General features: G+C 31.6%; 1 protein-coding gene across 5 annotated transcripts in view; it reads right to left on the bottom strand.

Moving 5' to 3' along the window:
• Positions 1-75: 75 nt before the first annotated feature.
• Positions 76-15,158, bottom strand: part of LINS1 (lines homolog 1) — a 28,703-nt gene continuing 13,620 nt past the window's right edge. For 2 of the 5 annotated variants that reach the window (XM_023497460.2, XM_003755586.4), the window contains 7 exons: positions 14,660-14,776; positions 7,800-8,288; positions 7,612-7,701; positions 5,578-5,719; positions 4,224-4,826; positions 2,741-2,912; positions 616-1,516 (listed from right to left, as the gene is read on the bottom strand). In XM_023497460.2, the coding sequence (XP_023353228.1) occupies positions 616-1,516; positions 2,741-2,912; positions 4,224-4,826; positions 5,578-5,719; positions 7,612-7,701; positions 7,800-8,195 (2,304 nt within the window). In that variant the 5' untranslated portion in view covers positions 8,196-8,288; positions 14,660-14,776. Of the gene's footprint in view, positions 1,517-2,740; positions 2,913-4,223; positions 4,827-5,577; positions 5,720-7,611; positions 7,702-7,799; positions 8,289-14,405; positions 14,565-14,659; positions 14,777-15,158 lie in introns of all 5 variants that reach the window. The other 3 variants (XM_031955486.1, XM_023497452.2, XM_031955487.1) reach the window with 3 other exon arrangements.

Genomic DNA, 15,158 nt, shown 5'->3' with positions numbered 1-15,158 from the left:
TGTTAAAGATTTAAAGTTTAAAAATGAGAAAAAATAAATCAATGAAGCAAACATCTGGGAAAGATGAGAAAGAATGAGATAAAAGATATCATGGGCCAGTTAGCTTTCTTTCTTTCTTTTGAAAAGAAAAAAAAAGGAGGAAAAGACAGAATGGAAATTAGAGCACTCATGAGAAATGGTCTCTGTTGTCAAACTAAGTAAAAATCAAAGTCATTTGCAGTGAGTTTAAAGGGGGTTAGATAAAAGTCTAATAAATCTGTAACAAATGCTGTAAGGAAAATGATAAAAGCCAACTAAAGATGAATAAAATGATTTTTAAACCAAATTGAGGGTTTCCAATTAATTAGACAGCATTAATTTGTTCTAAAATAAATCAACACTATTTTGAAACTTTCTTCAGCAGTGCTCACCAGCCTAAAGCAGATGAACAAGGCAATCAAATACTGGCAGAAGGGCAAGAGAAGCTGATAAAGAATCCAAGGTATTAGTAAAAGCAACTGAAATAAATTTAAGTAAGGGAGTGGTGACACCAAGGGGAATCAAAAGAACTAAACTTCTCAAAGAGTAAAAAAAATCAATAGATTAAAAAGGAAAGGTTAGATAGAAATGCATTCTTTATAATACATTCATATTTTTATTTATTGTATCAATATGTTTTAGCAATTTCAATAATGCAGAGGGATTATATGGAAAGAGATGTCTCCTGTGCAAACGGGAAATTGCCTTTTCTAGTTCTTTCAAGCATTTAAACGTTTTACAAATTATTACAGTTTCAGAGGCAATACTATTTGGGGCAGCTTCAGAATTAACAGATGACAAAGTAGAAGCCTCTTTTGGATCTAGAAGTATGGCAGTAGATTCTAGGTAATTCTGGTTCTTTTCTCCAGTCACACTGACAATTTCCCTTATCTTTGTATTGACTTGATTGTTTAAAGGAGTCTGTTTAACAGTTGATAAATATTCTTCTTCCACTGATTCCTCTTCAGAATCTTCTGAGCTGCCTGAATAATCAACCAGGCTTTGAGAGGCTCTTGGGGAAGATATATTATCAATGCACATCAATAAGTTGGGTTGCTTCAACTTCATAGTCTGATTGTCTTTCTGTTTATTATTTGTTCCAGAAGTAGTAGGGTCAGAAGCCACGGGTAATAGGGCACAGTGGTTTGTACCACAAAAAAGATGCTGATGAGTAGCTTGGTTGCTGTATCTTTCTTCAACATGTGAAGTGACAATCCTAGAAATAGGCATACCATCTTTTAATTCTGCTTCATCGAATAACTTACAAACATCTGAAAAATTATTCTTCTCTCCTTGGAGTAGTTTTAAATACCTAACAAAGTATTCAAGAAAGCAGGTTTCTGAAGAAATCAAAAAGTCAAGGAGAACTGTTGCATCAAATCCAATATTTTTTAAGAGAAATAAGAAAATACAATGAGGATTAAAGCCATTTTCATGTGTCTGATGGTCCCAAGTTTCTTTTTCTTGGGTCATGTCTTTAGCAGCTTCATTCCAAGTTCTGTAAATAAATGTAATTATACAATCCAGATTAAGTATCAGTTCAACTATCAATTACTTTCAAAGCATATAGACTTCGAAAAAAACCATTCTTTTCAAATATACTTAATAATCTGATCCAAAAGGACAACCAGAACGAAAAAAAGCAAGATATTTAATATATTCAGTGTGACTTCATGGCAAACTGAACATCTAAAGTTCATAGGACAGCTATTTCATATGAAAAATTCGAATTTATGCAAAATCAAGTCTAATTTAGAAATATTCCCTTGGAAGGAAATAACAAACTAATTTTAGTATAACTAAGATAAGTTCCAAAAAAGTCGTATATATTTTCATACTGGATTTACATTTGACCTTTTTAAAGCCTAACTCAAATCACAGAGGAATTTATATTCTTTATTAAAATCCTCTGAAGATTTGGCACTAAACATTCACTATTCTAAAAGATGCTCCCAGCAATGTCATAATACAAAGAATAGTGGCAAAAAACTTTACTTAAGATCATTAATAAGTAATTTTTCTAATTAGCTAAGAGAAATGGATATAAAGAAAATACTTTTTGGTTTCAAATAAAGTAGTAGGAGAACCAGTATAAAAGGTCATCTGTAAACTCATAATCAATTATAGACATTCATTTTATGAAGACATCATCCCAAATTAATTTGCAAAACAAAAAAATTCAAAAGGGATGATTTGATTACTTGCATGTATATACTCACAACTACAAATATAAAGATGAAGATCACTTTTCAATCAAGGAGTATTTCTAATGAAAAAAAATTATAGAATTTAAGAACTACAAGAAATCCTCAATTGCATTTAGTGCAATTTCTCCACATTACAAATGAAATATTAAAGGTGAAACAAGATAAATTATTTGACTTAGGTTACACAGTTACATAGCAAAAGAACCAGGACTACAACCTGGGTCTACTTTCACTTTGCCACTAATAAAGCTGCCTCAGTTAGACAAGTTTTCATTATGAGGACTGAAATGCATCCTGTCAATTTGCATGTAAAAAAAACTGGGTCCCATAAGAAAGCAGAAATAAACGCTTACTAGGGAAACCACAGTTTTAGAGTTTGTTCCAGTTTAAAAAAAAAAAGTAATAAATACTTTTAAAAGCAACTGTTAAAAGTATTCTCATTTTCCTGGGACTTACTAGTATAATAATTACCTTTAAATATTTTTATTGGGTTAACTAATAAACTCCATACAAACCTAGTAAGCTTTAGATAAATGCTTAATGACGCTTTTGCAGCCTCCAGCATGTCATCGTCTTGTTCTATGAAGATTTTAGAAAGCCATTCACAGTGATGATGCAATTTCAGGGAGGAATGAAGGTGATGTTTTAAGAAGGTCAATAACTCAGACATGAATTTCTGTAATTCAGCTTTTTAAAAAATTCCAAAAATAAAATAATTAAAATACAAGCAATACCAAAACATTGTTTCTTAATAAAAAAATTATTACAAAAACAAAATCGTGTCAATAATTGAAATTCTTAAAAAATATATTTTTCGTGGTATCTCAAAAAGACAAAACAAATTTTTAAATGGCCAGTACAAAATAAAGTCATTCATTTAAACAATTAACTCACAAAAATAATTGTTGCAAAGCAATAATTTAATATAGGAAGTGATTATTAACAAGTATAATTTTTTTCAAGTGAGATTTTGTTAAATACCTGAGTAGAATACATATAAAAGATAATTATAACAAATTCTATAGTAGAAATATGAATTATGTAAATTGAAAAATATTACTACTGACCAATTAAAGATGTTACAAATATGTGAAGCCTTATTTTATAGAAAAAAGTATCTTTTTAAAAAATCTTTTTTGAAAGTTTACCACCAAAAGTGCTAATATCACTAAATCGTGAAACATAATACTGTAAAGATTTTTTTTTAACTATTACAAACTCTAAAATTACATAGCATATGCCACCTAGTGTTCTAATTTGGACCTGCACATGAAATAGAAATATACTTCTGGAATGAAAGAATGGAAACTTCAAATTTGTCAAGCTTTTGATTTGTTGTAAAAAAAAAAAAATATATATTATATATATATATATATATATCCTGGTACAAAACTTTACCATAGAATTAATATTCTATTCATATAAGGCTTATATCCTGTGGTTCCTTTCAAGTAATGTCAAGGAACCGTTTTCACACCTAAACTGAAATGTCAGAATTAAATGGGCTTCATTTGATAGGTAGCGAAATGCAATATAAAAAATAAACCTTCTGACTAGTCAACTCAACAAAAATTTCTCTATCTGCAACAAAGGATCCTCATAATTATTCCCCAACAAATCCTGAATAACTGAAGATTTCATGCAGTTTATAAAATATCTCACCAGTCAAGTTCTAATTTTTATCAACACATTATGTTGGCATGATTCATTCTTTCATACAGGATTATTATAAAAATATGATTGTGTGACAGTGCATTACTTTTGGTGGTCATTTTGTCATAACTAGCCACTTAATGAAAACCAATTCTACAAGTTTATTTCTATATAAATGTATTAATTTATATATGAAAAAATTATAAAAACTTATCATTTCATATAAGTTCAAAGAAAATCTCATTGGTTCAAATTAGGCAGATTTGCTAGTTTTAAACTTTGAAAAAATTTATCATGCATCATTCTTCTTGAAGGGTGGGGGAGAGGAGCAAATTGGCAAATTACCTTTTATTTCACTTGCAGACATACAATCATGCACCTTGATTTCTAAGGATTTCAGTAAAACTAAACTTGATGCTCTGAGGATAATGAGATCAGGGACAAGAAGACTTTTATTTTCAGATTGAACTTCACTGCCTCCAAAGTGGCTGGGTTTTTCACTAACAGATAATTGTTTCAACCACCCCAAATTCACAGCTTGCAGAAAAGCATTACCCAAAGCTAACATGTCCATATCTAAATAAGGATCCTGTTCAGTTAAAGTAGGAAGTGAAGTATTTAGGACATCTTCACCCACTTTATGCAGCAGACATCTTTTAATAAGGATGATGAACTTCTTTTTGACTAAAGAGTGAATAGGCCAGCTAATAATGTCCAAAGCACAAAATATTTTCAAATAAAAAACCCTCTGGCAAGTGAGATATAACTTCAAGTGAATTCTGGAGGCTATAAGAATTTCAAGCAATTCCAAAAAGCAAATCAAAAAATTTGTAATTTTAGGATTTAGTATCTTGGTATCATGGTTGTTTTCAAAATTCTGAGAAAAAACTGAACAGTAAAAAACTTCAAAATGAAAATCAAAAGATGCCAAAAACTGCTTCAATAATCCTGAAATGATAAAAAAAAATTATAAATAGGACATAAATGATTATGTAAGTGATTAAGTCACAATTAAACATACGTGTTAATATTTTTAACAAAATTTAAAAACTGGTTTTGAATTTATCTTAAATCATAAAGGAAAACCCCCCAACAATATTTATGATAAAAACATCTTTGAGGACCTTAAACTCTTCTGTTTAAGCCATTAACAGAGCAATAGAATATAAACTAGAATAACATAAAAATATGAATATAAAGTATTCTTAAGATTAGAATTTTAAAAGGAGGGAAAGGGAAAATTTGAACTTGAAGGTCTTGTGGTATAGCAGAAAAAAAACACTGGCCTGGTTGTCATGGGACTTAGATTTTAGATTCAAATCCTGCTTCTAACTATTATTACCTGTGTGACTTGGACAAGTTTTCTATTCTCTCTGGGTCTCAGTTTTCCCTAGTGTAGAATGAAGCAGTTGAAAAAATGTCTCTTCTACCTCTAAATTTATAACAGATAATCTAAAGGTCTAGATAATCTAAACAGATAAATCTAAAGGTAGAGTAACATAATAATCAAAAACTTCCAATTTCTTCTTCAAAAATACAAACTTATTTGTTAACCTATTAATCTAGGACTTTTGGAAGTATTGTGGGGAAGGCTTCCTATTTTAAAGATAGGCAGCTGTGAAATAGAACCCATTCTTTATTATAAACATAAAACTTCTTCTAGGAGTAATGATGCATAATTATGTAAAAGAATTGGTACCTGCTTTTCGTAAACATGTAGCCTTCAATATTTCTTTTATTACAGCTGTAAGAGTCCAGAGACAATAAGAGATTGTATTACTTTCAGGGTAGTCGGAAAAACTTTTTAAACAAAAATCTGTCCATGTTTTATTTATAATATCCTATAAGAGAAAAGAAATAAAGGAATAAGGTGTTTTAAATTCAATCAAAAATCAATTATTTTTCATGATACAAATTTAATTCTATATAAACATTTTAAAATTTAACATTTTGTTCATCAACAAAAATTTATTCTCTCTCCTTCCTTTCCTTGCCAATGGATAGTAATATTTGAAAATATAGTCAGGGAAAAATGAATTTTCTCACTGGCCAGGACACAAATGTATAATGTAATAGAATAACACTGTGCTATTTAAAAAAAAAAAAAAACTGATTAAAGGATGGTTTCAGAGAAACATATGCAGAATTAGAACAATTTATACAATAACAATGACATTTTAAAGACAAACAACATAATGAAGTGCAATTCCAGAGGTACCACAATAATATATTTTAAAATGTGCTACCTACTGTCTGTCAAAGAGGTGAGACATTTTGATAGGTATGACCTTAGTTTTTAGTTCTTTGCTGCCACAAATGGCTGCTATGAATTTTTGTATGTATAGATCCCTTTTCTTTTTCTGATTCCTCTAGAATTTAGGCCCAATAGTGGTTTAAATACATCAAAAGGTATGACTATTTTTTGAGAATAGTCCCAAATTGCTTTTCAGAATGTCTAAATTAATTCACTCTTTTACCAAGACAATATTAATTTGGCTGTTCTACTAGAATTGCTCCATTTTTCATTTTCCACTTTTGTCATCTGTGCTAGTGAGATGACTGCAAGTTAAATTCAGTTGTTCCAATTTGAATTTTTCTAATTATTAGCATTTTTAAATATGGCTAATGACTGATTTTATTTCTATCGTAGAAAACTGCCTGTACGCATCATTTGACTATTTAACAATTCAATTTTTAATGTATGTTGGCATGGTTACTCTTATCAGAGAAACTTTTTTCCTTGTTAAACATCTCTAATTTCTTCTTCAAATATTCTTCCCCCCCAACTTATCAATAACCATTCTTATTTTAGCTAAATTGACTTTATTTGTGGAGGAAAAAAAATGTTACTTTTACATAATCAAAATTTTCCTATGAAATATTTATAACAAATGATATTTATGCCCAGTCTAGAATTCTGTGGAAAAAAAAGAAGACTAAGAGCTATCTTAAATGATCTATCCTAATATCATTCAAGCCAATAAATGATATTAATTGCTCTTTGTTTATTTGTAAAGTAGAAGCTACAATATATAAAAGGAAATGAAGCTGAACTTCTTTATGTATAGCGTATATGTGTATGCATGTATATAGATATATATATGGCATATATACATATGGAACTATGTTAAAGGCTATTCTTAAAAATGTGTACTAATTTATATATTTATGCTAAACTTTATAATATTATCAATTCAAGAATTCTTAGACTCTTAATTCTTTATTCTCACATATAGATCATTAGAATATTATTTAGCACAATACAGTACTAGTCAAAGAGCTTGAAGAATAAAATTTTAAATGAAAAAGAATCTCAAAATAATCACTTGAATGACTTTTAATAAAGTTTACTTATGCCTGAAGAGACTTACATGAACTGATGCTAAGTGAAGTGAAAAGAACCAAGAGAACATCACCCTTTCTGTCATTTGCTTGCTTGTTTTTTTCACATTTGTTTTCTTTTTATTCTGATTTTTTTTGTGCAGCAGGATAAATGTGGGAATATGTTTAGAAGAACTGCACATGTTTACACTATATTGGATTACTTGCTGTCTAGGGGATGGGATGAAAGAAGGAGGGAGAAATTTTTTGAATACAAGATTTTGAAAGGGTAACTGTTAGAAACTATCTTTGCCTGTATTTTGAAAAATATAAAGCTTTTATTATAAAAAATAAAACCCAAAAGTTTACTTATAAAGAAATACATCATTTGACAACAATTTTCTACACTCACCTTTTCTCTTAGTTGTAAATGTAACAGTGAGGCAAGACATTTTGCAGCCATATGAGACAATAATTTATCAGATCCATGGAATGTGCTGATCTATATGAAAACAAATATTAATAAATATTTTAAAAATCTATTATTTTAAATACTAAACTTTGACATTGATATTTTTAAATTAAAAAAAAAAAACTTACTAATTTAGATTCCAATTCATGTGACTTTAAAAGAATTTCAATTATAGCATTATACTTCTCTTTTATAGTAAATTCCATTTTTTTAGATAATATTTTGGTTATCATCATCTTGATGACTGTTAACTGAAGCAGCATTATATCTCTGGGATTACTAACTTGAAAATTAATTTTAAAATTTATTAATTCTACAGGAATGGGAGTGGCACCAATGTTGACAGAACCAGGTTGGTTTCCATGATGAACACATGGCCACCTCAAGAAATTTGATGTGGATAAATCTTGGATTGAAAATGGCAGATTGAGATAAAGTGCATATTCTTGGGTGTCGTTTTCAAGTGGAGCTCCAAGAAGTATCTTCTTATATAACTGTTCTAAAACGTGGTAGAAAGTTTCCATTTTTTTCCCGAGAGGTTATTTGTTTGATCACAATTTTTTTGAAGCAACTGTAGTCTCTTCAATCTAAATTAAATATTCCTTCAATGATGATGCCTAAAATAAAAAAAAATAAATAAAACAGCATTACCAACTTCACTTCTAGTATTATAAACTCAATATTTTCTATTCAATCATTTAATTTACTTTTAAAACTTGACATGCAATAAAAAAATATAAAAACTTTTTAATAGCAACATGGGACAAAACATAGACCATAGTATTACTAAAGATACTTTTTGAGAGGAATTCAAATAAATTTATAATTAACTATGATTAACATTTCTAAAAAAAAAAAAACAAAAAAAACAAAAAACAAAAAACTACAGGGACAGCTAAGTGGCGCAGCAAACAGAGCACCAGCCCTGAAGTCAGGAGGACCTGAGTTCAAATATGGCCTCAGGCACATAACCCGTCTTAGTTGTGTGACCCTGGGCAAGTCACTTAATCCCAATTGTCTCAACAACAACAAAAAAAAAAAAAGAAAGAAAGAAAGAAAGAAAAACTACAATTAAAATCAATTTGATTCAGCAAATATTGATTGTCTACTATAAAGCATTATACTCTGTTAGCACCAGAAGATACAAAGGGGTTTAGCTAAAACACAGTTCTTAAATTAAAGGAACTCACAGTCCAATAAAGAGATGACACATGGGTAAATCAAATCATCTAAATGCAAAAGTAAAGTCCAAGTCAAATACTACACAATGTCCCTGTAGACAAAGGTCACTTCTACCTAGGCAAAAATTCAGACTGAACATTTAGTTATATTCCCTTTACTGGAGATCTTCAAGATGCTAAATAACCATTTGTCAGATAAATTATAGTGGGAATTTGGAGTATGAGCTTTCAGCTCCCAAATTGTGATTTTTTTCTTGTAAAATTTGAGGCAGCATTTCCACTGGCCTTAAAAGGAGGTCTAAGAATATAAATGTTTTAAAGTAGAGGTGTCAGATATACAGCCTGCAATACTCACCTGCTGCAGAAATTAAATTAAAATGTAACCAGAAAATATTTAACAAAATACATAAAAGCACATTAAAATATAGATAGTATTACATTTTTAAATTGAGGCAATATGTGGTTTACAGGGATCCTCATGTATTGATTAGTGGCCCTCATTTCTACTTCAATGAAATTCTACTGCTTTAAAGGATGCAATAGACAAGGCAAGCATGAAAAGGTAGAAGGTAGTTTTCAGCATAGCAATAATAGCAAAAAAGTATGATCTATCTACAGTATAGGGTAATTGGAGGAAAGTAGGGAAGGCATTAGAGTTTATATTGTGTCTATTATGTACTGGGCACTATGCCAACAGCTTTTAGAAATATTACTTCATTGGATCCTCATAATCACCTGAAAGTGATAGCTATTATTATTATCTACATTTTACAAAAGTAAAACTGAGGCACACAGGTTATAGTAATTTGCCATACAGCTAGTAAGTAGCTAAGGTCACATTTGAACTCAGGACATAGTAACTCTAGATCAAGTGCTCTATTCACTGCATTCCTGAGCTGCCTCAGTACCATAAAACGACTAGAAAGATAAAGAGGTGGTCAGATTATAGAATATCTTCAATGTCAGGCAGAAAAGATTGAATTTTTATGCCAAAAGGGAAGGTTTTAATCAAAAGGAGTAATAAGATCTAAAAGATGGATTATAGAAGGCAAAATGGAAGCTATATGGTCCCAGTATGGTGAAATAAAGTCCTTGGACAAAGTGGTGGCTATAGGAACAGAGGGGGTAAATGAAAGAGATACTGCCAAAGTTGTCTCTGTAAGACAAGAAACAACGCTCTTACCACAGTAGGTGCTTTTATAATAAAGGTTTGGATTTGGATAACGAATTGGATATAAGAGAAAAGGGTGAGGGAAGGATAAAAGATAATAGCAAGGTTTAAACATGGGAACCTAAGTGAATGGTAACCCCACTGATAGGAAAAGTAAAATAGGAAGGAGGCCTTTGGTTTGGGAGTGGTAAACTGAGGAACTGGTTCTTCTAGACAAATATGTTCTGTAAGGAAGGATATGAGTTTTTGAACTTAGAAAAATAAATCAGGGAATAGAGATGGAAATTTGGGAATTATGTGCATATGTGACAATTAAAGTACTAGAAATGAATGGAACTGCTGAGATAGTGCAAAAAGAATGAATAACAAAATCTATTTTACATATTTAAAAAAAGAGAGCAAAAGAGACAGAATATGTTTTGAGGAAAGAACCAATAAAATAATGAAAATTCAAATAGAAAAAAGAATATTCATGAAGAACCTTTGATTTTATCTCTTCTGGAAATACACAATCCATTTTTAAAAAGAAAAAAAATCCGGTTTTTATAAAGTTTAAAATCCTGTTTCAAAAGACCATGCACAAAGTGTACAAGAATACAAACTAAGAATGATTACAAAAATGTGATATAAATCTATAAGGAACACCTGATAATGTTTAGAATGGGCTTGCAAACAAAGCTAAAGGCAAAAAAATAATTCTTTCTTAAAGTTTTGTATAGAATAGGATCAGATTTAGAACTGGAAGTGTCTTTAGATTCCATTTAGTCTAACTCCTCATTTTACAGATGAGAAAACTAAGACTCAAATAGGATATTAGTTGTTTAAGGTCACTAAGAAAGCAGGTAGTGGAAATGAGGCTCTTCAACTATAGGACTCAATTGAACCCAAATGCTCCAAATCTAAGATTTGTTTAGGGAAAATGACAATGTTAAGAGATAAGATGGATTATTCTATTCTTATTTCCACTTATTTTTTCTATCAAGGAGAAATTTCACTTTAAAAAGGATAAAGCACACAGCATTAACTAAAGCCTAAGAGAAACATGAAGCCATTTTAAATTAATTTCAAATTTGTGACCTAGACAAATTATGTAGTAGAGTTCCAAAAGAACTAAATCATTTCTTAGTTACACAAGTTCTCAACCAGGGAGTTGTTCACTCTTCTCTCTCCCTCACCTCCCATCCTCATGTCACCATTCAACTGAATCTCTAAACAAGTCCTGTCTTGATTCTACTTCTACACCACCTCTTATATCTGCTCCCTTTTCTCTCTTCCCTTAACCACCTCAGGTTTCAGATTTATCATTGTCTCTCACTTCCACTATCTTAACAGTCTTCAAATTGTTATCCCTGGCTTCTCCAACCTATACACAGGTGCAAAAGGTATCTTCGTAAGGGAGCGTTGACCACATCATTTATATCCCTGCTATAAAAACTTTTTATAGCTCCTTAAATAGGGGATGCACAACAAAATAAAACATTACTTGATCTTGCATTTGGTAAAATTCTCTATTTGGCTCCAGCATCCCTTTCCAGATTTACTTTAGCATGATTCACCATAAGGTGTAGGTATGTTCCAGGCAGATAATAAATAGCCAATGAAAAGACATACAGACTGGAACTAAGTAGGGAATGGTGTCAGTAACAGAAAAAGCCTGGTAGGCTCGTCTGAAAAACATATCAGAGGGAATAATGCATAAAGAAAGAAAGATAAGTTGGATTGTGAAGAACTTTAGGGAGCCACTGAAACTTACTGCACAGGAAGCAACATAGCCAGATCTGTACTTAAGGAAAAAACACTTATGTGACAATATGTAGGATGGAAAGGAGTAGGGATTGACATATGTTTATAAATTAATGTACACCCAACTAGTGGTATCTATAGTTAGAGAGTGTTGCAGCTTCTCTAGCATCATGATAAGATCCTCCAATGGTATGATAGAACTTGTGACCCTTTCCAAGACCTTGGCTCTTCTGGCCAGCTGAGGTACATCCAACGTTTGTGCATTAGCTTGGTGATACATTGAGTGTCAAGGTTTTGTTTGATACCTGTACAGAATGAGTCAATAAGAACAATCCCAATGGCCCAATGATGAGGCCATTACAATAACTAAGAGATAATGAGATTCTAAAATAAGATGATGGTTTTGAGTAGAATGAATTATTAAGGAGTTTGAAATAAGACTTGAAAATTGACTGGATAAGTAGAAAAAGAGATGGTAAGTAATTGAGGATGAATACAGGGTAACAATTTCAGCAAGACATTTGATAAACATTTATTTCTTTATGCATAAAAGAAATGTGGCTTATTAATTGCAATACAGTTAAACGAATTCATAAGTGGTTGGACAACCAAAGCCAAAGAATTTTGATTCTAGAATTCTAATACATTCTAGTCTAGAATTCTAATAAATGGTGTAATATACAGCATGTCCTTGGCAGAGCTGGGACAAAACATCTATCCTTAAGCAGGGTTAAGTTAACATACTCTCAAGCCTTTGAAAATAGCGATTGTTGTATTGTTCTCTATTGAAGGTTTTAAGACTTTAGTGAAAAAGACCTAAGCCATTACTTAATACAAAATACTCATATGCCATTGAAAACAGAATTTTTTTCATTACAAAGTAGACATTGTGGCAGAAAGTATCAAATCTGCACCTTGGATTTCACTGTTGTGAATAGTCTGACTTCTAAGGTTGAAGCTTCCCAGCACTAAAGGTGTTCAAGCACAGGTGATAGTTAACTTCTTAGGAGTATTAGGAAGCTGAGTGAAGGAGAAAGGGGGAAAGAGGCAAGATTGTAAATGGAAGGGCACAGAGGAAGTATGATTAGATGACAACTAAATCTATTTCCAAATCTAAGATATGTTAATGACACAATTTTAGACTAATTTCCTATATCTATACCTATACTTATAGTACTATAAAACAACTGATATTAAAAAGCATATTTACTATAAAATCCTGAACTATAACATATTTCTATAGCATTTTAAAGTTTACAAAATACTTTACATGCATTAGATTCTTAATTCTCTAAGTTAGGTATTCTAAGAGATCTGTATTCTCACTGATATGGGTTATTTCCTCCAATAATGCAAATTACAATCCATCCATTTTTGCTCATCTTGAGTGTTCATGTCCACCCATATATTTACCATCAAGGGGTCTCCCCAATTTGATGATGGCTTTTCTTGAATTCACCAGACAATAAAGCACATAGGTTCAGTAACTATTCATTATTCTTATCACATGACCAGTCCATTTGTTTTTTCCAATTAAAAATTCCTATTCCTTCCTTTACACTAATTCTTTACTCAAAACATTTTTCAGACTGTCCAAATTCACTGCACACCTTTCCACTGACCTCTGGGTGGTTTTCAACTCCATTTCTTTAGAAACTATACTGTTATATGACTTGAAATCATATGTTATTACCTTAAATATTGGCATAAAAAGATTGGCCTTTGTTTCACCATTTTGAATTTTGTTTATTAAACATTTAAGTTTATAAATTAATGTACAATGTACTGATATCTGTAGTTGGAAAGTGTTGCACCTTCTCCAAGCAGCATAAGATCCTTCAATGGTATGATAGAATTTGTGACCCTTTCTAAGACCTCAGCTCCTCTGGCCAGCTGAGGTACATCCAGTGTTTGTGCATTGGCTTAGTGATACATTGAGTGTCAAGGTTTCATCTGATACCTTTACAGAATGAGTCAATAAGAACAATCTCAGAGAATTTGTCGAATCTTCAACTACCCAGTAGTTCAACACTTCTGGGGCCCCAGAGTGGTGGCCTCTTCTACTACAGATCAAAGGATCCTGGCAAATTTCAGCCAAATGATACCATAATGCACAGGTTTGCCACAGGTTGCACTCTTGGCAACCAGACATTTGTGCCCATCACAAATAAGGCAGATGACATAACCCTGCTTGGCCTTGTAGCCCAGCTGCTGGATCTTATCAAGTCTCATGAGCCAGGGGGCTCAGTGCAGGGCAGACAACTAGAGATATTGCCAGCAGCACTTAAGCAGCAGGAACCACAGGACATCCAAGTGCTGTGCTTTTTTCTCCAGAATTCCTGGATGTACCTGGAGGTCCCCATGCTGGCTCCCACTTAGCCTACCTAATGGCTGCTACCAATCAGAAAAAAGTTGACTGAGCCTTTGTTTCAAAAAGAAGTTTGGGAATATTATAAGAACTTTACTCACCTAATTCTGATCAAATTTGGGGACCAGGGATTGTCCAAAATACATATTTTGTCTATTTAATTGCATTAACTCTATTCAGGAGGTATTCTTTATCCACTTTTATAGTTAGGCCAAACTTTTCTGGATCTTGTTTAGGAGGCAATATTCTTGGACTTGATACAATCTATTACCTGGGAGCAAAAGTTGCGGAAACCCTCACTATACAAAATGTCTGTCCCTCTGACTTAGATTCTTCATGCTAGATCACTTCCACAAAAGCGATGCAAATACATATTGCTAGGCACTAATAATCCAGGTCAAGCCAGATTCTCCATGATTATCTCTGTTTTCTAGAAAAGAAAACTGAAGTTCAGATAGGATAAGACTCTTCTCCAGTTATATAGTTTTGTAAGCAGCAGGGTCAAGAACCAAATACATCTCTTACCTGTGTGATAGAAAGACTGTAGAATTTATCTTCATCATCATCATGCTAGCTTTGTCACTAACCAATCAGGGAATCCTGAGAAAATCACTTCCCTTCAATACATCATGATTTCTTTACCTGTAAAATAAAGGATGGATGGGACAATGACTATATAGACCTTAAACCCCTTAGACTCTTTAAGTCCATTAATTGAAGTTCTATTCTCCTTTTATTTTCTTTTACTTTTTAAAAAAAAAACTTTAATTTTTTCCCCAGTTACATTCAAAACAAATTTTTTTTACATTTGTCTCTAAAATTTTTGAGTTCGAGATTGTCTCTTATCCTTACCCACAATTAAGAAACCACATGTGAAGTTAGGCAAAATATTTTCATAAAAGTCAAGTTTGTAATGACACCCTAAAAAAACTAAAAACCCTTAAGAAAAAATAAATTTAAAAAAAGAGAGAAAGAGAAAGGAAGAATGTGTCAACCTGTATTCTGACACAATCAGTTCCTTCTG

The sequence above is a fragment of the Sarcophilus harrisii genome, chromosome 2 (assembly GCF_902635505.1).
Source record: "Sarcophilus harrisii chromosome 2, mSarHar1.11, whole genome shotgun sequence".
Taxonomy (NCBI): domain Eukaryota; kingdom Metazoa; phylum Chordata; class Mammalia; order Dasyuromorphia; family Dasyuridae; genus Sarcophilus; species Sarcophilus harrisii.
The sequence above is the reverse complement of the archived record's forward strand: the minus strand, read 5'-3'. Positions and strand labels throughout refer to the sequence as shown.